This window comes from Anolis sagrei, chromosome 1 (genome assembly GCF_037176765.1).
Source record: "Anolis sagrei isolate rAnoSag1 chromosome 1, rAnoSag1.mat, whole genome shotgun sequence".
In the NCBI taxonomy this organism is placed as follows: Eukaryota; Metazoa; Chordata; class Lepidosauria; order Squamata; family Dactyloidae; genus Anolis; species Anolis sagrei.
In genome coordinates, this window is record NC_090021.1 from 303994969 (window position 1) to 304017237 (window position 22269).

Genomic DNA, 22269 nt, shown 5'->3' on the forward strand with positions numbered 1-22269 from the left:
TATTCCAAGTGGTGTCTGATCCTACACAATCTGTAGGGCACAACTTTGGACCTTGTTTTCTGTGCAAGATGGGAGGATGTTGATTGTGGAGGAACTTGTCACAGTTCCGTTGTCATGGACCAATAACTACCTGGTCAGGTTTAGACTTACGAGGACTTCAAACCTCCACAAGGGTGGAGGGTCAGTTAACATGGGCCACTACAGGAGACTTATGGATTCAGATGGATTCTGGCATCTCTTGGAGATTTTCCTGTCACTTCAACAGGCAATTCAGTTGAAGCTCTGGCTGACCCCTTGAATGGGGAAATGGCCATGGCAGTGAATACAATACCCCTGAACGTCCTCTCCCACAGAGTAGAGTGAAACCATGGTTGATGGTGAAGCAAGTGAGATGGAGACTATTTTTATTTATTTATTTATTTACGACATTTATATGCCGCCATTCTCACCCCGAAGAGGACTCAAAGCGACTTACAAGATATCTATCTATCTATCTATCTATCTATCTATCTATCTATCTATCTGTGATAGTGCAATATCAGTATTAAATATTAGCATAGTGCAATATCAGTATTAAATATTACTATATTGTACTATACCATTATATTTTATTAGTAATATTACATGTAATACAAATATATATAATATCATATTATTATTAGTCTTATATTGCATTACATTATGGATTCTAGAGTAACTTTGGTGGAAAACTCTAAGTAAATCTGACTGAGCATGAGCTAGAGCAGGCATGAGTAAACTTTGGCCCTCCAGGTAAGCTTGGGATTTCTGGAGGTCCAAAACACCCGGAGGACTGAAGTTTGCCTATGCCTGGGCTAGAGCGCATTTGAAAGCTTACTCCACAGAAATGGAGGCAGCAGAGAAATCAATTGCTGTCCCCATTGCATCTGCAAAGAACCATCCAGCTGAGCTGTTTTGAGTGCTCAGAGGACTACTACATACTGGTCCTCAAGGAGAAAACTGACCATTCAATGGCCTGCTGTGAAGAACTTGCATGGCACTTTGCAGATAGTCGCTCAGATCCGTTCTGACTTGGATGCTGTTATTGGCCCTCAGTTTGTGATTGTCCACCACTCATTCTAATCTTTAGAGAAGTTCTGAGGCAACCAAAGTTCTCTTGCCACAGGCTTTGCCTGGTCACTATCCACACATTCCTTGCACATGCAGCAGGGCATATTCAGCCATCCCCTCTGGAATTGAAATTTCTTCTACACCTAATATTTCAATCAGGCAAATATTAGGAGGAAGCCATACTAGTAGTGCCTTTCACAAAATTGGATGATGGTTATGAGTCCATGGAGCACAGTGTCTGCTATTACTCTGGATTTACTTATTAATTAGCAGGTTTTTTTCCATGCCAGGAGCAACTCGAGAAACTTACCTGGTGGCACAATGGGTTAAACCCTTGTGCTGGCAGGACTGCTGACCGAAAGGTCAGCGGTTTGAATCCGGGGAGTGGAGTGAGCTCCCACCTGTTAGCTCCAGCTTCTCATGCAGGGACATCAGAGAAGCATCTCACAGCTTTGTTAAACATCTGGGCGTCTCCTTGGGCAATGTCCTTGCAGACAGGCAATTCTCTCACTCCAGAAGTGACTATTCAGCAGTGTGAGGTTGTCATCCCAGATATCATTTTTGATGTAATGACAAGTCAAAAAATGGATAGCTTATTAATGTATTGGGAGGGGAGGTTGTATGTTTCTACTATCTGACAGGAGCAAAGGTGTTGATGAGCCACCATATTCTTTGGGGACAAAGGCACTTTTTGATAAATGTAAATTATGTGAACAGAGAACAGAAAATGCTGAGTTGTCCTATACTGCCAGATCTAGTGTGGGAAATACCAAATGGACCTATTACAGCTCTGGGGTATTATGTGCTCCTCAAGAGCTGGTTTCTCTGTAACATGCTAGCTTTTAATAGGTATGTCTTTCTTCCTTCTTATGGAAGATGCCATGTATAGTTTCGAGTGACAATGTTTAAGTACAGGTTTACCATGCCTTCTGTTGTTTGTCAGAACTACCGGTAGTTGGAAGATGCTTGGGCTTTTATTTTACTGTCATTTCATTAAAATGGAAAACATACCCAATTGGTCTCTGATTGCATATTGGAAAAGAAATATGAGTTCTGGAGGGCAAACTGGATATGATTAAATTTCGTATCTGATTGGAATGCCTCTAGTGTTCCTGAGAACAAAACTGCTGACTTCATAACTCATTAAAACCTTTTTCTTGCTTCTTAGGCTATTTCTTCACTGGAGATGGAGCATATCGAACCAGTAAAGGATATTACCAGTTAACAGGCCGCCTTGATGATGTCATCAATGTCAGCGGGCACCGACTGGGTACTGCTGAGATAGAAGATGTTTTGGTAAGTGACCACAATGTAGGTTTTCTTAGGCATCACAATAGGCACTGCAAGATCTAACAAAAACCATGCACATCTGTTGTATACTACAAATTGTCAGGGGAAGATTTTTTTTAGGCTGACTATACCCAATTTACTCAACTCTAGATTCCTGCCAGGATCCTTGAATTTGGTAATAAACTCACTTTGTGTTCCAGAATAAGCATGAGGCAGTGGCAGAGTCGGCCGTGATTGGATATCCTCACAAGATCAAAGGAGAAGGTGAGTGACCCAGTTTGACTGCTACTGCTGCCATGCTCCCAATGGTTTCTCTCTTCATTGCAAATTACAGTATATAATAAGATCTTCCAGTGAAACCTTTCATTTCCATAGAGCATATTTGCTGTTTGGTTGGAAAGGGTATCACTTGAATGTGTCTGATTCCAGCCAAATTCTGAGGAATTACAAAGGTTAATTGGTGGGCAGTCACCAGACAAGCAAGAGGAGAGAGGAAGCATGCAAGCATATTGGCCAACTCTCACCTGCAAAAGGCTGCCAAACTGATTTTGTGATGTTTTTGCACTACAAAGTAATTTTTCTGTACAAAATGAGACTCATTTGTAAGTAAGAGCAGGCATGCATCAGCTTGCACTTGAAACAATGGATTCAAATTGCAGGAAAATATATTCCACCTACATATTAGGAAAAACTTCCTGATGGTAAGAGCTGTTTGACAGTAGAATATGTTGCCTTGGAGTGTGGTGGAATCTCCTCCTCTGGAGGTATTTAAGTTGAGGCTGGATGGCCATCTGCTGGGAATGCTTTGATTGTTTGTTGAAAGATGGCAGGATGTTGGAGTAGGTGGCTCTTGTCGTCTCATCCAACTCCGATTCTCTGAAGCCTCCTTGGCAACCAGCTGTGGAATTCTAAGTTATATCGTAGAAACCTATACCACACTTTTTCCTCAGCTAGTGGGATGTTTGTGTGAACAGAAGCTGCATGATATGCTTTTGGAGAGTGACCATATACTTTTTTGTTGTCTCTCCCATAATATGTCCTCATATTGCACTCCCTCCATTTTTCAGAAGGTCTGTCTCCACGGTTCCATCTCCTAGGAGCTCTTCCTATATATATATATATATATATATATATATAGATAGATAGATAGAGAGAGAGAGAGAGAGAGAGATCATTCCTATCTCATACAGTATTTTATCATTTTATGTCATACATTTGGCCTGCCTGTTGTGATTGATTTTTTCACCTTATTACTTTTTTTCTGTTTTATTTAATGTTATACTTATTTTATTGTGATATTTTTTGTTGTTCTGTATTTTTGTGTTATGTATTACCGGGCTTGGCCTCATGCAAGCCGCCCTGAGTCCCCTTTGAGGAGATGGTGGTGGAGTATAAATAAAGATGATGATGATGATGATGATGATGATTAGGTGGGATACTAACACTATGTGCACTATATTGCTTAGAGTTCCCTCGCAGCAACTGCTGTATAACAAAATGCAGAATTTGTTAGAAGCAGCATCACTACCTGCAATGACTGCAAAATAACAATGCATTTCAAAAGCAAACTAAGGGATGAGAACAGTGCTACCCTCTGGAGGGCGTATCTCTGTATAACATTTTCTTGTTACCTCCCCCCCCCCGCCCCCCAAGTTACTGTACTTTTAACAGTGATTTTAGAAGTACATTGAGCTAACGATTAGTTTTATGCCATTCACTGATTAATTATAATGGATTCTTTTTCAAGCAGCAAAACAACTTTCTTTTAATGGGAAGACAATGCCACCAGTAACAAAATTTAACTGAAGCCACATGATTTTTGGAGAGGGGAAAGATGAAGTCTAGAATGTTAACCACATGACCCACTTTGACATGTGTTTCTACATCCAATAACAGTGGATCTTGCTTGTTGTATCTCTTCTTACAGGTGTCTATGCATTTGTCATGTTGAAGGAGGACTGCAGTTTCTCCCAAGAAAGCCTGGCTTCTGAACTTCAGGGACTTGTCTCAAAAGAGATTGCAAAATATGCAGCACCAGAATATATTCAGGTAACAACCTGTAATCCGCTTCCTTGTATTCTACATTTTCATAACTTTGTCCTCTACAATGCAGAATCCTTGCACTCTGGCTGAGGACAGAATACAAGATGGAACAGCTATAGCAGTGTTGTTTTACATATATTTTAATAAACATCTCTACGGGGAGAAACTGTTCCAAGACGCACAAAAATTAGAAAAACTAAGGACCAGGAAAGCACATCTACTGTGCTCTCTGACTTTTCTTCTTCGCTGCAGAGATACAGATAGTATCCCACAATTTCTTGCAGCCAAAAGGGCTTTCAAAACACAACAGGCCCACCGTATCTATGACCGCCTGCTTCTAGAACATGGCCTTACAGCCCAAAAAACCTACAACAACCCAGTGATTCTGGCCATGAAAGCCTTCAAGAATTCAAGACATTTAGTCTTTTTTCTTTCTGATTGGAAATTAACTAATTGGCAATTATCTATATATGCAAATTACCTATGACCAAAACCAATAATTTAATTTTTTTTGAGAACGACATCTGGTATTCTCTTGAGCAAATGCATTTGCTAACTACTTGGTAGTCATGTTTGCAATCCTGGCACTACTGGCTGAGCATCCTTTATCCAGAATCCCAAATTCTGGAACTGTTTACATAGGTGGCTCTAATAGTGACACCTTTAAGGTATGTTTATAAAATGTATATGAAAAATAAATGTTCTATTGAGATTGCCACCATGTATATAGATGCAAATATAGGTGTTTCAACCCCCACTCTCAAATCTCACCAAAAATGTTTAATCTATTTAACATGTCTTGCCCTGATTGCAAATGTGCCTCCAAACTTAACTTAGTAACCAGCAGCTGCACTCCCCATTGAGTCCCTGTAGCTTCCAGGCCATTCTGCAACTGGATGGGGTGGGGATCACTAGGTCCCTATGTCCTGCTGTATAATGAATACATTATCCATTGAGATCTAGCAGGGTGCTCTGGAGGCCTCTGAGATCATAATTCAGCTTTTGGGAACAGTGACATAATGAAGACATTTCTCTGACCATCCTAGAATCATAGAGTTGGAAGAAACCTCATGGGCCATCCAGTCCAACCCCCTGCCAAGAAGCAGGAAAATTACATTCAAAGCACCCCTGACAGATGGCCATCCAGCCTCTGTTTAAAAGCTTCCAAAGAAGGAGCCTCCACCATGCCCCAGGGTAGAGAGTTCCACTGCTGAATGGCTCTCACAGTCAGGAAGTTCTTCCTAATGTTCAGATGGAATTTCCTTTCTTGTAGTTTGAGGCCATTTTTCCACATGGAAAACAAGCTTTCTCCCTCTTCCCTATGACTTCCTCTCACGTATTTATACATGGCTATCATGTCTCCTCTCAGCCTTCTCTTCTTCAGGCTAAACATGCCCAGCTCTTTAAGCTGCTCCTCATAGGGCTTGTTCTCCAGACCCTTGATCATTTTGGTTGATCCTCCCACTCTCCAGCACCCAGGAAATGCTCTGGTGTCTGCAATGGCTCATTAATAAGTCTGGTGTGTGTGTGTGTCTGTGAAAGGGCAAGATAATGACTTTTTTGATGCCCCCCACCCGCATAAAAGACATGCATGCACCAGGTTGTCTTACATCTGTGTATGCCACTACCAGGATGCTAGCAACATAGAAGGTGGCCATGACAAGGCTTCAAGTCCTTCTCTACACTAATGCAGGACCCCCAGTTTTCTATTAATGCTTCTCTTTTGTTTCTCCTACAGATAACTCAGCATCTGCCCAAGACTCGCTCAGGGAAAATTATGCGGCGGGTTCTGAAGAAGATCGTAGAAAACAAAGCAGATGAACTTGGAGACTTGACAACTCTGGATGACCATGAAATAGTGAAAAAGATCATTGAGGGACATGGGCAACTCTTGCAGAAAGAACAAGGCCGGTAACAAATGCTCCTGCGCATCAACAGTTGTGTCAGGAAAAAACATTTTAAGAAGATAATACCATAATATAAGAAGAACCCTGCTGGATCAGACTGAAAGCCGGTCTGGTTCAGCATTTTATTGGAACAGTGGCCAACCAGTTGCCTGACCTCCAGAAGGGGCCTGTAATAGTTTCCGAACTGCTGTGATTCCTTTGGTATATTATCTTGCAGAAGGTGTTTTAATAATACATGGTGAATTAAAAAAAAAAACATCCAAAGCAACTAACAGGGGTGAGGAGCATATGGGTGATTGCTGAGGAGGAAAAAAGAGAAGAAGTTTACTGATTAATACTGGGCACCAGGTTGCCTTCTTTACGAAACCACTCTCAGGTGACAGTGCATGTTCTAGGAGACTGACAGAGCAGCATAGAGACAGGGACCTACTCTTCCTGACACACCACCACGCATCCAAAACATTCAGTAAAAAATAATTTTAAAACCCCACACTTTTAAACAGACTCAGGAGCGTTGGTCAACTTTATTCCAATGATGGGGGAGAGGTTCAGATTTTCACACTGGAAACATTTGGACATACTCATAAAAGAGAAAGGAGAGGGAAATATAAAAAGGTGGATACAGAATATCTGTCCGTCTATCTATTTACCTATCTATTAAAATCAGTGCATTATTTTGTCTATTGGATGCCATGCCTTTGTATTCTGAATTTCAATCAATATGGCGTAAAGATTTCTCATCTTTTCTCATTCTTACAGCCCTGCCAGTTGCGATTCTCTCTATGTAAACAGATAAAGAGCTCTGCTGCAGTAGGAAAGGCTGACATTATTTCCAATGTTTCCATGTTTGTTAGATAAATGCTTACATGATCTATAGCAGTAGTTCTCAACTTGTGGGTCCCCAGGTGTTTTGGCCTACAACTCTGAGAAATCCCAGCCAGTTTACCAGCTGTTAGGATTTCTGGGAGTTGAAGGCCAAAACACTTGGGAACCCACAAGTTGAGAACCACTGATCTATAGTAAATGTAAAGGTAAAGATGTCCCCTGACATTAAGTCTAGTTCTGTGACTCTGGAGGGTGGTGATAATCTCCATTTCTAAGCATTGTCCACAGACACCTTCAAGGTCATGTGGCCTGCATGGAGCACAGTTACCTTCCCACCAAGGAGATACCTATTGATCTACTCCCATTTGCATGTTTGTGAACTGCTAAGTTGGCAGAAGCTGGGGCTAACAGCAGGAGCTCACCCCGCTTCCTGGATTCAAACCGCCAACCTTTTGGTCAGCAAGTTCAGCAGCACCACCAGGGGGCCCTTCATGATCTATACTTAACCTTTAAAAAGTCTTCTAAAGGCTCTCTGAAAGGTTTGATTCTTCATCATCTCACTTCCAACAAACTTCCACAAAGAGAATGAATGCACATCTGCAATAGTGAGGTAGTTAATAGTGGAGACTGTGGCATCCCTTACGGAGGTTGTGCTCAGGCAAAGAGCATGAAACTGATCCGTAATAATATAGACAGGTTCAGTTGAGAGGAGTTTGTGACACCTCCATCATGGCTGCTTCTGCACAGCTTTTCAAAGCTGTTCTCATTTCAAATAAGATGAACAGATGGAAGACAAATCCCGTTCTTCTTCTCTCATCAAAGTCATGACAAAGTAGTAAAAACAATAATTGAGGCAATCACCTAAATGGCTAGAATAAGAACTCTTCTTATTCCCATTTTTAAGGTCTTTCAGTTACAGAAGCCTCATTGCCATCTCTTGGCTGTGAAATTCCAAATCCCGAGCCAAAGGTCTTCCTTTAAGGCATGTTGAATTCAAGGCACTTTAGTAACAGAGCCCAGCGGAGACTTTAACTGTTCAGTCTTTCTTGATTCTCGTTAATTCCCATTTTCCTCCTCCACATAGTTTCAAAATCCAACTGTGGAACTGAAAGGAAACAGAGTTCAAAATGGGAGACATGACTTTCAGAAGGGTTTGGCCCACCCATAAACAGGAACTGTGGGGTGAAACAATCTTTCTGTTGCTCTAACTCTGCCTGGATAGGTTAATCCCCCATGCCCATCCTACCTTTTCCAGACTGCTACGATGTCCCACGCTGACCACAGTCATCCCTAGTTGGGCGCAGATCCTGTACAGCTCACTCTCTGCTTCCTCTGTCAGTGCACTGGTAGCTTCATCCAGCACTACAAGCAAAAACAGGACTCCTTTCAATATGGTGGCACCCAAGGTGACCCACAACATCTAGTGTCCTGTTCTGGAGTGAAGCATGGCCAGTAGGAAGATGGTGGCGGATCTATTTGGTGCCCTCTTCCTTTCGCTGGACCTAATGGGAAATTCTCAGCCTCTAAACCAGAAAAAGGCCAGTTACAAAATCCACAAGGTAGTTTGAGATAGGAAGAATGTATTCCCCCTTGTAAACCTTTATGTATCTAAACCAGGCATGGGCAAACTTGGGCCCTCCAGGTGTTTTGGACTTCAACTCCCACAATCCCTAACAGCCTCAGGCCCCTTCCTTTTTCCCCTCAGCCGCTTTACTGACATGTCTTCATGATGCTTTTATAGTCCATGCTACATTTCAAACTTTATTTCTGTTTTTATTTTTATTTTACTACCAGCCACTTTGACTTCCATTTTTTGCAGGAAAGTAAGACAGAAATGTAATAATAATAACAAAAAGGACAAAACAACACCACATTCTCCTATTTCTTGCATGGTACTTGCACCTTGAGGCAGAGTCTTCATTTCAGCTTGGGAAAAGTATGGAGATGACTTCTGTCATCCGAGAAGACAGCCTTGTGATGTTCAAGGCAGAACTATACCTGTGATACAAGGCCACCCAACTCTGGCATGTCTATTCTTTTCTAAACTTAATCAGAGATTTTTTTTACACATTTCCCGTTCCTGTATAGTATATGGCCTACAAAACTATAATTTTCACCCAGTAGGGAGACAGGGGACATCACAACCCAAAACATGTGTACTTAATTGACTACTTGATGTCAAGATAAAAAGTATATCAAAAGATATGACAGTAATGGAACACAGAAAGCAATAAATGATAAACACACATTTTAAACTGGGTTGCTGTGAGTTGTCCAGATTGTATGGCCATGTTCCAGAAGCATTCTCTCCTGACGTTTTGTCCACATCTAGGCAGGCATCCTCAGAGAGTTCTTGTCTGCTCGAGGCAGGTGTGAATGTTGCAACTGGCCACCTTAATAAACAATCAGGGCCAGCTAACACCTTCCAACAAAGGATTCCTCTAGGTAGCCACCAGCCAGGCTTTGAAGCTGCAAGGGCATTAAATGCTAATCAAGGTGGACAATTGCAACATTCACACCTGCCTCAAGAAGACAAGAATTCTTTCTCCCACCCTGGACATTCCACAGATATATAAACCTCACTTGCCTAGTTTCTAATGGACCCCTCAACCTCTGTAGATGTCTGCCACAAATGTCGGTAAAATGTCAGGAGAGAATGCTTCTGGAACACTGCCATATAGTCTAGAAAACTCACAGCAACCCAATGATTCCAGCCATGGAAGCTTGACAACATTTTAAATTATTCTCGAAGTCACGATATGGTTGTGCTGTGAGTATTCCAAGTTGAAACATAAAATGGACTATAAAAGCACCATGAAGACATGTCAGTCAATGAAAAAATGTCTAGAAAGTGTAGCCAATTGAGTAGTGATTCTAGATTAAAGGCAATGCACCACGCTAAAAATAGCTACAAACCACATGAAATGTCTCTGGTGGTCTGTTTCCAAAATTCTTCCAAAAATTTGTTTATTTCAAATCAACACAAAAATATAGTTTGCTTATATTTTGCAATTTCTGGATGTGGAGCGTCTCTTCTCTCTGCCCTTTGTAAATCCTGGTTTGTTTTGCCCTCTCATACTCTCCCTTTTGATCTTGTCCTCTTCTTTTCATTCTCTGAACTGATCTCTGTTCAAATCCACCTTTTTCTTGTCCTAAATGCTCTCAGGTCCCTGGCTGTTTTTGAACTCACACCTGCCTGGTCTCTTCCTCTTGTCTAACCCATCTACTTTCATCTGTAGGAATGTGATTGCTATAAGCTAGACACTTTCAAGGACAGTGACCGAACTGATAGAAACCACAGGATCAAAGAGTTGGAAGAGACCACAAGGGCCATCTAGTCCAAGCCCTTGCCATGCAGCAACACACAACAAAGCAATTTCAACAGATGGCCATTCAGCCTCTGCCTCAAAAACCTCCAGAGAAAGAGGCTTTTAGGATTAGAGCAGCTAGGCAATGGTGGTCTAGGTCTTCCATAGCTAGATTACCAAATCAGTAATTTTCTAGATTACATATAGATTCCTCATTCAAAAATTTGCACTGTTCAGTTTGGATTCTTTTCCTCACCTGCATACTGAGGTTGGAGATAGAAAAGCCGGGCAAAGCATAGCCTTTGCATCTCACCTGGAGACAGAATATCATACCTGCAACAAAGCAAGAAGAAAAACAATATTTTGGTCCAGTTATAGCTCCAGATTTACTCACAAGTCCCACAGCATACTGATCAGAAAGAGATCTTACCAGTTCCAGTCCACTGGTTGGTCCAAACCTCCCGTTCTCAACAACAGGTCAGACTGCATTAAACATAGAAAACAACAAAAAAGAAAACTAAGCTGTTTCAGTCAACACCCTTTTAAGATATATGTAAAAATGTAAAGCCTTGATCCTTCCTCACCATTCCCACTTTTAGGTCAGGGTATCTCTACCTACAATCTCCTATATACTCTTTTGTCATCTGATCATCACTACAATGATTATCATTATCATCATTATCAGGGCATGCTTTGAACTTAGTTCCAAACCAGATATCGGCACTATTACTAGTTATAAATAGTAATGGTAATGTTCCACTATATAACAATGAACATGCTTAGAGTTTAATTAATCTTTTTGCTCACTGAGCCCACTCTACTTATTTGGAATGGCAGGAAAAGGTTCCCAGGTCAGGCAATGGAACACACGCTCATGATTTAGTTTATCTCCTTTTTCAGGGGGAATTAACCATTGACGTTAACAGTGCTTCCCACAAGCATTTATTAGCTACCTTAGTCTCAAAACTGAAGGAAGAATAAACACAATATTCCCATTTACCTTCCTATCCCTTCTAATCACTCACCAGTCCAGTCAGTTCCAGGAATCTCAGTATCCTTTCATCATCTGCAGACCCTATTATGCAATAAATGACATTCATGATAATGAAAATGTGGAGGCTGCATCTTCCAGGGCTATATCACTATGATACTGGATCATTATCATTTACCTGAATCTGGATAGATTTCCTTCAAGGGGTATATCACCTAAATTGGAGCAAACCAGACAAATTCCAAATGAGAATAATTCGTATCATATAAATGAGGAAGAGAACAGTCAACCACAATACTTGTCTGTTTAGGGCCGCTGGATAACATCCACTGGGCCTTGATCTCTCTGTGGTGGAATATATTTGAAGACTGGATATTTTGCTGCTACAGCATTGGGAACAACTACCTAGTGGCCAGCGAGATGTCTAACTATCCTTGAGTCTTGCAATAAGTTAACCTACCTGTTCTCGCAGGGTCCCATCTGTGAAAAAAGGCCGCTGTGGCAAGATCACCATTCCATGGGGGCCAAAGCAAGTTAGCATGTGGACATTCCCTGCAAAGATGCAACCGAAACAATCATAGTAAACTTGATAGAATCATAGAATAATATAGTTGGAAGAGACCACATGGGCCATCAAGTCCAACCCCCTGCCATGCAGGAAAAGCACAATCAAAGTAACCCCAACAGATAGCCATCCAGCCTCTGTTTAAAAGCCTCAAAAGAAGGAGCTTCCACTACAGACCAAGGCAGAGAGTTCCATTGTTGAACAACTCTCACAGTCAAGAGGTTCTTCCTAACGTTTAGGTAGCATCTCTTTTCCTGTAATTTGAACCCATTGCTCATTGGTGAACACTCTTTAGGTTTGGTCATTTAATCATTTACAAATCCACCTCAGAGTAGTATTGTCTAGCCCACATTTTACTAGTTTGTTTTCACGAAAATCATGGAGGCCCCTGTCAAAGGCCTGACTGAAATAGCACTCCTTGCTTGGTAGATGCAGAAATATGACCTAATATGATGAGAGAAGCCTCCCAAAGGATGGTAACACATCCGGGCATCCCCAGGGCAACATCTCTGCAGACGGCCAATTCTCTCACACTAGAAGTGACTTGTTTCTCAAGTAACTTCTGACATGATGAAAAAAAAATCATATTGGAAACTTAGAAGAAGCGTTGACATGGCAAGGGATCATCAAATTCTTCACCAAGTCTAAATGGGGCAAGGGAAGGCCTGACTGCTGAACAAAGAACATAAATAAGAACTCATCTTCCAGCAGGAATTCTGCACAAAGAGTCTCACTAGTTGAAACCCAACCTTTGCCCACCAGCCCACAACAAACAGAAGCTGATGGTACTCACCCTGTTGGCTGTTCCAGAGGCCTCCAAGGACACGCAGTAAAGAGGACTTCCCTGTGCCAGTGTTGCCAGTAATTAGCAGACTGTTCCCTTGTGTGACTCTCAGATTCATGTCCTTGATGAGCAGCTTTTGTGAAGGAGCTGAGATAGAGACATGCTCCAGGACGAAGGCAGTATCACTGGGGTTCATCTTATCTTTGGAAACACTAACAGAATCCAGAAAAAGAAGATAACAAGTAAGCAGAAGGAATGAGAAACAGACAATGTTTAGAGGAACCTCTCCAAACTTCAGGCCCTCAATAGATTTTGGTCCTTCTTAATCTTGGAACTTTCCAGGGTTGTTGTGAAGGACTCAACTCTTTTCCCTAAACAACAGGGAGAGGGATAGTTAAAATGAAGTATGCATCTGAGCTGTAAAGAGATCTCTCTAAGGATAGTCCTATTACTCCAGAAGAAAAGTGAAAGTGTTCAGCTTAGATATCTCCCCATTTCCAATATTTTGGGTTGGGGAAACACAAACACAGGCCAAAAATATACAGGGTATCCCATACCTAATGCAAACTTTTATCGCACATTAGGTGTTTGCGATAGAAAATGCCATTGTTACTATTGGAGCAGATGATGCCACACAAATGTGTGCTTTTTTTTTAAAAAAAAACTTATTTTATGATGTTCATATTTATTATTGATGTATTTGTATGATTGCAATATGTTGTAGGCCACTTTGGGTCCCATGAGGGAGAAAAGCAGGGTATAAGTAAAGAATTCTTATTGGGGTAGCCAGCCATGAGTTTTCCAGGCTGTACGGCCATGTTCCAGAAGCATTCTCTCCTGACGTTTCACCCATATATATGGCAGGCATCCTCAGAGGTTGCAAGGTTTGTTGGAAACTAGGCAAGAGAGGTTTATATATTTGTGAAATGTCCAAGGTGGGAGAAAGAACTCTTGTCTGCTTGAGGCACGTATGAATGTTGCAACTGATCACTTTGATTGGCATTTGATGGCCTTGTAGATTCAAAGCCTGGCTGATTGTGGCCTGGGGAAATTCTTTGTTGGGAGGTGTTAACTGGCCCTATTTTATTCTTGTCTGGAATTCCCATGTTTTTTTAATGCTGCTCTTTATTTACTGTACTGATTTTAGAGGTTTTTTAAAATGCTGGTAGAAGATTTTGTTAATTTATTATTATTCATATTTATTTATCTATTTACTATATTTCTAACCTGCTCTATCTTACCCTCAGGGGGGGACTCAGAGCAGTTTACAGTTTGGCAAAATTCAATGCCACATTATACACCAGAAAAAAATACATAACATAATTAACTAAAAATCAATAAACATATAAATATGAATTAAAACCATTAAACATATTAAACATATCAAAATATCATAACTTTTGCTACTCACCTGTTGAAATCCCATTTGGCTTGCAATTCACAGTCATTTTGTTTCTTGGATAGTTTCAGCAGCATTTCCTGCAGTTCCCCAATTCTTCAAAAATCATTAAATGAGGGGAAAACAAGATGGAAGGAGACAGAAATGTTTATTTCTTGAATAAACATCCGTAGTGATTTATTTTTTAAATTCTCAAAGCAATTTTTACTCCCAAAGCATATTTTATAGTCAAAGCAAAGAGTGGTGGTAGTTCAACATTGATTAAAACATACAAATAGTAGATAACATTGTTCATACAGTTATAATGTATACCTGAAATAGGTATCCAGCTAGATATAAATGGAGCATAGGCCAAGGCACTAGCCAGCTGAAGCTAACAGTTCAAAGAGGAATAATTCAGATTTTCATTTCTGTTTCTGCCTTAAAAGTTCACTCCTTTATGCCTGAACAGAAGAGATGTGCTTTCTTGTCTGTTTCTTCACAAAAGCTTGTTTGATTCTTTTCAAAAGATACTTTAAAAGAAAGCCTAAGATACGGCAAGTGTAGTGGGATTCAAAGATTCTTGTGAGCCCTAGTGACCTCTAAAAGATTCATGAAAAGCAGGAGCTTCATGTGTTCCGCAGGAATTCAAAATAAAGGTCCTTGCCATCATAATACTGCTTTTCAAGCAGCTCACAGACAAGAGGACTCACCTGTGTGTGTACCCAGCTACATCCGACACGGTGGTGGAGAGATCGATGAGCTGACTAAAGCAACCAATCAGGTAAATAGAGACAAAGGCATTCTGTAAGGTGAAAAAGACCAAAAATATTTCAGAGACTTAAGTGAGGTTTAAGAAAGCAAGACAAGGAGGACAAGAGGTGTTGAATCTTGCTCACAATGAGCTAGACGAATAACTTTCATCTCCTTGGCTAAGAGAATTAGCTGTACCCATGAACCCCAATTCCACCCTGAGGAGATTCATATTGAAAAAATTTTAGGTCATCATTTTGCACAGACTTTGCAAACTGTATTCACAGAATTAAGACAGAACACTAGAGAGTATAATCATTGAAAGTGAGAAGAGAGATAGATGAGCCTGTGGTGGGGAGAAAGCTTCTCAAGACCTTGATTTCAAAAGTATCATCAAATGCTGCCAACGATTTCCCTCTTCTTTTTTCCACATGACCTAGAAGACTTTCTTTTTTAAACATCAGAAGCGAAAGGATGTTCTCAGGATACTGAATCCAACATAAAGATAGTGTTCCTCAATGTAGCACCCTTCAGATAGACAGGATTATAATTCTCATCATCCCCAATCATGCCTACTTATTTTCTTTATGTATTTCTTGAGATTACAATTAGCTCGTGGCATAAGGAAACACTAGAGTGCAAGGGGCTCAATAAAAAAAATAGCAGCTGGGACTGGGCAGAATCTGTGGCAGATTCCCAACCCATCTCCAAACCTGGATGAGCTGAGCTAGAATATGAAGTGAAGTGTTATCCAGTTGGGACAGAGTAAAAACTCAGCATCCGAAAGCAACCCTAAAGTCCCTTAGCAGGGTGTGAATTAATACACTCTTCCCCTTATTGTAAGGCCACTGTACAAAGTTGTCTGTTAAAGCTGCCAAAGTAAGACATTCATCCCACTGACAGGCGGTTCTTTAGCACACATTGGTCAGATTCCTCTAGGAAACTTATGCAGGTTTAAGTTGCATTACATGCATTATATGAATTTTTTTTGATAACGCAAAATGAACATATCTAGCTCCACGGGAGAAGAGTTTTTCATGTAGATGATGCAATAATGCCCCCAGAATACAAAGTCATGGCCATGCTAGTAGGGGGTGGACTGGATGGCCCTTGTGGTCTCTTCCAACTCTATGAGTGTACTACTATAGTATGCACTGCCTCTATGCATTGAATAGTTATATATATTCACCATTTTTCATAAATTGTTCATACATTGCACTTCAGCAGTGTTCAATATAGGAATTGCATAGTTCTAGTGTACTGTAACTCCACCAGCAGACATTTATGTTATGTTGAGATGATGCAGGAACTTGGCTAATGTAAATTTGGCAGCAAATTTAAGATTGGGATTAATTTTGCATAGGAACCCTTAACTAAAGAAAGCTGCCCTGGTCTCTGCACTTGAAAGTACATGGCCTTCTACCAAAATGTTTTTGAAATGTAAACAAAATGGAGAGTTTAACAATAATGAAAGATCTCTCCCTTTCTCTCTCTCACCAAGCTAGCAAGCAACTTCAGTATTTTGCTCAGGTGTTGAATAATTCTGAGAGGAAGCTGCCCTTTTTCGCTCTAAAGAAGCTTCTCTCTGCATAGTTACAGCTGCTAATCCTGTTATTTTTAGATCTATGTGATTAGTTTCAGACAGTTTTAATATCTAAAGGAATTATGTAGGTTATGGCAGTCTCTCCATCAGAATTGACTTACATTGCCTCCTCCATTTCAGGGGAATGTGATCTCTGTCCCTCAACAGGTGAAGCAATAAATTTATCCTCTTGGCTATCTGATGACAAGCTTGTTTACCAAGCATATGCATCAGTCTCTCACTCATGCAACATGCCTTCATACACTTGTTGGTCTTATTTTGGGCCCCTTTTACAAAGCAAGAGTATCCCTAAAAAGCAGAGCAATATTTCCCATGAAGCAGCTCTATGATAGGCATTAGTAGTACTTGAGTTGCGACTTTTCTGTAACAAATTTCGTCTCTTTTATGTGGATGTTGTGGGTTGGATTATTTTCTGGAGCTGGGGAATGTGTGGCTCTTCAGAAGATGTTATGCTACAACTGCAGCCCACTTCCCCAACCAGCACCAATAATGCCAAGGGATCAAGAGCTGCAACACAAAAACACATTCTCCACCCACATTGTATAGAGTGGTATGGGAGAGGCTGGTCCAGCCTTTGGACAAATATTGGACTGAGTTGCTTGCAATAATTTTCAATCTGATGAGAAACATCATGGTATGAACACATAATGCTTTTAATAGTTATGCAGAGCAGCAGCAACATTATGGAGGCCATTTTCTCCATAGAGATTTTACTGAGTGCCTTCAAGTCATTTTCGACTTGTGTCGATCCTAAGGCAAGCTTTAGATTTGTTCAGAGGGAGGTTGCCATTGCCTTTGCCTTTTTTGAAACTGAAAGAGTGTGAGAAACTGTGACTTGCCCAATGGTTGGGTTTCCATGGCTGAGAGGGAATCCGAACTCTGATCTCCACAGTATAAATCTCTGTGTTCTAAGGGAGGGAGGAGTTGGCATCCCGAGAATCTCAGCTCTCTTTACAGCAGTAGTTTTCAACCTTTGGTCTCCCAGGTGTTTTGGACTTCAGCTCCCACAGTTCTGAACAGCTGGTAAGCTAGCTTGGATTTCTGGGAGTTGAAGTTCAAACTACCTGGAGGACCAAAGGTTGGGAAACACTGCTTCAAAAGCAAAAGAAAACAAAAAAGTGACATCTGATAACTTAAAGTAAAGGTAAAGGTTGTCTCCTGACATTAAGTCCAGTCGTGTCTGACTCTGGGGGTTGGTGCTCATCTCAGTTTCTCAGCCGAAGAGCCGGCATTGTCCGTAGACACCTTCAATGCCATGTGGCTGGCATGACTGCATGGAGCACCATTATCTTCCTGCCGGATTGGTACCTATTGATCTACTCACATTTGCATGTTTTCGAACTGCTAGGTTGATAGAAGCTGGAGCTAACAGCTCATGCCGCTCCCCAGATTCGAACCTGTGACCTTTCAGTCAACAAGCTCAGCAGCTCAGTGGTTTAACCCACTGTGCTACTGGGGGCTCTATAAGACATAGAAAATTATAGAAGGTAGAAATTATTCTGAACAAATTTTCAGTGGTCATAACATCCATTCTACACTGAGTATTTTCATCAGGGCTAGGGAATTTCTGCCTGTCCAGATTTTTAGACCCCTTCACTATTCCCAAAACTTAACTATTGGCCATGCTGACATAGGCACATGTGGGTTGAAGCTGTGGCCCTCTAGCCAGATTTTGTTCATTTTCATGGTTTTTTCCTTTCTTTTGAAATTGTCCACATGCTTGTGGATTTCAATGGCTTCTCTGTGTGTAGTCTGACATGGTGGTTGTGAGAGTGGTCCAGCACTTCTGTGCTGTGTCCAGGTTGGTTCATCAGGTGCTCTGCTATGGCTGATTTCTCTGGTTGGAGTGGTTTGCAGTGCTTTTGCAGTTCTTTTCAGATTGTTTGCTTCATTCAATAGCTGTTACAGAAATCCCAGGCAGCTAGAAAAGGCAAAAAGTGCCATAATAAACACAAAACAGCACCAGCTTCCCATCTTCTGAGAAAAAAACTCACCTTGCTAACCAAGGAGCTCAGTTCTGCTGGATCTAGGTCATTGTAGATGCCACTAAATATGGGAATGGCAATTACCACATAACTCAGGATGCTTCCCAGATAGTCAAAGGTGTTGATTCCAACTGAGCAGAAACACATGAATATGAGCCAGTCAATACCTGGAGCTTACACTCAATAACGGGGCTAAGATCTCATCATACTACATTATTAGGCTTTATTTATTTATTTATAGTAATTATATACTGCTTTTCTCACCCATGGGGGGACTCAAAGCAGTTTACAAAAATAATGGCAAAATCCAATGCCTTGTGTACATAAACCAAATCATAAATTTGGAGTCAGCTGCATTAAAATCACTACTGACCAAAAGGTCATGAGTTCGAAGGAAGCCCAGGTCAGAGTAGGTTCTAGCTTGCTGTTGACATTTGCAGCCTGAAAGACAGTTGCATCTGTCAAGTAGGAAATTTAGGTACGGCTTATGCGGGGAGGCTAATTTAACTAATTTACGATGCCATAAAAATCTCCAGCAGCGTGCAAAAGAATGAAGAAGTACTCCATTGGTGTCACAAGTGGATGGTGAAGCGACACTTTCCCTGGTGACGGAAATTCGAAGCATACCCTCATGAAGCTGGAAAGTTAAATGTCTGTCTATATATGTTGTGTGTCTATGGCATTGAATGTTTGCCATGTATATGTGCATTGTGATCCACCCTGCCTGTGTCCCCTGGGGGGTGAGAAGGGCAGAATATAAATACTGTAAATAAATAATAAATATAAATCATACAACATGTGACTAAGCATAAAATACAATAGGATAAAATCTCCATAAAATAATAGGACATTTAAACTTGAAGTATAACATTAAAAACACCTAATAAAACATTAAAATCACATGATCCAAACTCATTGACCAGGCCATTCCAGAGGTTGATTACACATATTCCATGTTTACTTCTTGTACTGTGTTACTTTACTAGTCAAAAGCTTGATTCCATGACCATGTCTTTGTTCTCTTTCTAAAGGCAAGCATGAAAACAAGAACCTTTGTAGAAAGGGATCATGGTCTATTCATTATTTTTATTTTATTTAGAAGATATTTTGTTCTAGAAAAGTCAGCTAAGGCACAATAAGTCTATAAAAAACCTGGTCTTGATAGAGACTGAAACTGCTAGAAATGGTTTGAACAGCTGTCTGTGAATTAAGGAAAAATGGTCTTCTTACTGTATAGCAGTAGCTCCTTGCCTATCAGTTCCCTTTGAGTTTGCAGAAGGTTTTGTAGCCTGCGATTAGTTCTCATATGCTCCACTTCACCAGCTCTGCAAATCAGCAGAACACAGTTAGTCTGAATAAGAAAAGTTAGACCCAGAATTCACTGGACAAGCATCGAAAGACTGCAGAAAATGAGAGTAGGTGGTTACATGAGCCTAGATTCTCCAAGGCTTAAAAGAGTGAAATAGTCTGTTGTTCGATGAAGCTAAACCACATTTCAAATAGGAAATGTATGTGCTGAAATTCCACTACAATTATTTCCTTGAATAACTAAACAAAATGAAAGAAAAAAACCTGGGTTACTTTGAGTTTTTCGGGCTGTATGGCCATGTTCCAGAAGCATTCTCTCCAGACATTTCACCCACATCTATGACAGGTATCCTTAGAGGTTGTGATGTCTATTGGAAACTAGGCAGGTGAGGTTTATATGTCCAGGATGAAAGAAAGAACTCTTGTCTGCTTGAGGCAAGTGTGAATGTTGCAAATGGCCACACTGATTAGCATTTAATTAGCCTTGTAGCTTCAAAGGCTGGCTGGTCAGGGGAGAATGCTTCTGGAACATGGCCATGCAGCCCTGAAAACTCACAGCAACCCAGTGATTCCAGCAATGAAAGCCTTTGACAACACAAAAGGAAAAAAGGCTATAAGGTCCCTCCTTTGATCAGAGAAATATCTAAACCAGGGGATATATGCTTGCCTTTTAGATATTTTGGCTGATAGCTGGTCTCCCTGTGTTCCAGATCAAAGGAATTCAAGGCTCTTAAAATTACTTTGAGTTTCTCTAGTGAGATACTCAATAACATGAGTGACCTCATGTGGCAAGATGTGTAATAGTACAAGACATGTATTGTATTTTGGTCTGCTGCTCACTTCTGTCCTCCTTCCTGTCTTTCTGTTGTTAAATCAAGTGCTTGCTGTTCACAAGCATTTTTTGCTATATGGCACACACACATAGTAGGTTCTTTGAGCTGAATAAATAAAAATAATAATGCACATCATCTATATCAGAGCTTCTCAAACCTTTTCCTCTGATGACTCTTTTCCACTTAAGATTTTTTTTGTGACTTGGGTATATAGATATATAAAATAGGTATAAAATCAAACATTTACAGATAATAAATCATTTCTGTAAGGCTTGCTAAATAGTCAGGTTTGCAGCTGAAGCAATTTATGCAGAATCCACTGTAAATACTGAACTCGGCGGTTAACAGATTTGTGTAAATGGATGGAATTCAGAAACCTTTCATTGTTGCCAAATTTTTCGTTACCCCAACATTGAGCTAACAGTATTAAAAAAAACTCTATAATCAGGACAGTAAATAAAGAGCAACACTAAAAAAACAGGGGAATTGCAGGCCAGAAACAATCAGAGCCAGCTAACACCAGCCAACAAAGGATCCCCCCAGGCAACAACTAACCAGGCTTTGAAGCTATAAGGCTATTTAATGCTAATCAAGATGGCTAATTGCAACATTCACACGTTTCAAGCAGACAAGAGTTCTTTCTCCCACCCTGGACTTTCCACAGATATATAAACCTCACAACTTCTGAGGGTGCCTGCCATAGATGTGGGTGAAATGTCAGGAGAGAATGCTTCTGGAACTTGACCATACAGCCTGGAAAACACACAGCAACCCAATGAGCTAAGAGGTTGGAACCACAGTTTAAGAGGCAGTGATATAGATATACACATACAGAGAGACAGTGACAGCAGGATGATAATGGCTATATTTCCATAGTGTTCAGAAGTATTTGGGTCTCTGGAATGAAATGATGGGAGGACCCAAAAGAAATGAAACAAACTATCTTTTGGTGAACTGGTATGTGCTCAGAAACAGTTAAAACAAAATTGCTAATTTGGAACAGTGTGAGGATTCTGTCTGTGCCTCTGCTGCCACCACCTGGTAGGCAAAGGCAAAAAATAAAATAAAGAAAGCAAAACAAGTAAACAACACTAGTGTATATTTTCTCCTTTGCCTTTTAGAGATGTTCCAAGAAAATAGAAAGAACCACTTCACCTGTAGAAAGCAGCAGATTCAGCATTCACCCGTAACTGCATATGCTTAAACCTATGGAAGGCACAGAAAAGTTCTGATTCTTAAGGGAGCACCATTACATCGCAGTCACTTCTAGGCCTATTTCACATCACACATTTTTCGAACTAGGATTCCTCTTTAAAACTTGTAGGTATTTAATATTGCAATAAACCTAAATGTTAGTCTATTATCCATCCTACTGTTAATATATATTAAATTATATATATTAAAGCACAAAAATTACTTTCTACATTGCAGGGGTTGGACTGGATGGCCCTCTCTTCCAACTCTTTGATTCAATGATTATATTAACCTTTGTTCCAAATCCATGGGTCGTATCAAAATCCAAAGTTTTGTTCCCAAACCTGCTGTTGACTTATACTTGAAGTCAACTTATCCATACTGGAGACAGAAAGCAAAAGTGTAACCGTGTC

The 22269-nt window shown here is 40.6% G+C and overlaps 2 protein-coding genes across 4 annotated transcripts in view; one reads left to right on the plus strand and one right to left on the minus strand.

Annotated features, from left to right (window-relative positions):
- The window catches only part of LOC132764583 (acetyl-coenzyme A synthetase 2-like, mitochondrial), a 28034-nt gene extending 21431 nt beyond the window's left edge, over positions 1-6603 (plus strand). The window contains exons 11-14 of the mRNA XM_060758612.2: positions 2258-2385; positions 2580-2643; positions 4307-4428; positions 6161-6603. Coding sequence (XP_060614595.2) covers positions 2258-2385; positions 2580-2643; positions 4307-4428; positions 6161-6337 — 491 coding nt within the window. The 3' untranslated portion in view covers positions 6338-6603. The remainder of the gene's footprint in view (positions 1-2257; positions 2386-2579; positions 2644-4306; positions 4429-6160) is intronic.
- A 231-nt stretch (positions 6604-6834) lies between these two features.
- ABCD4 (ATP binding cassette subfamily D member 4) overlaps positions 6835-22269 on the minus strand; it is a 29500-nt gene continuing 14065 nt past the window's right edge. For all 3 annotated transcript variants that reach the window (XM_060758630.2, XM_060758622.2, XM_060758637.2), the window contains 13 exons: positions 21818-21868; positions 19752-19846; positions 18531-18652; positions 14894-14985; positions 14214-14297; positions 12812-13014; positions 11914-12005; positions 11632-11668; positions 11488-11537; positions 10893-10945; positions 10719-10795; positions 8401-8516; positions 6835-8259 (listed from right to left, as the gene is read on the minus strand). In XM_060758630.2, the coding sequence (XP_060614613.2) occupies positions 8191-8259; positions 8401-8516; positions 10719-10795; positions 10893-10945; positions 11488-11537; positions 11632-11668; positions 11914-12005; positions 12812-13014; positions 14214-14297; positions 14894-14985; positions 18531-18652; positions 19752-19846; positions 21818-21868 (1141 nt within the window). In that variant the 3' untranslated portion in view covers positions 6835-8190. The remainder of the gene's footprint in view (positions 8260-8400; positions 8517-10718; positions 10796-10892; positions 10946-11487; positions 11538-11631; positions 11669-11913; positions 12006-12811; positions 13015-14213; positions 14298-14893; positions 14986-18530; positions 18653-19751; positions 19847-21817; positions 21869-22269) is intronic.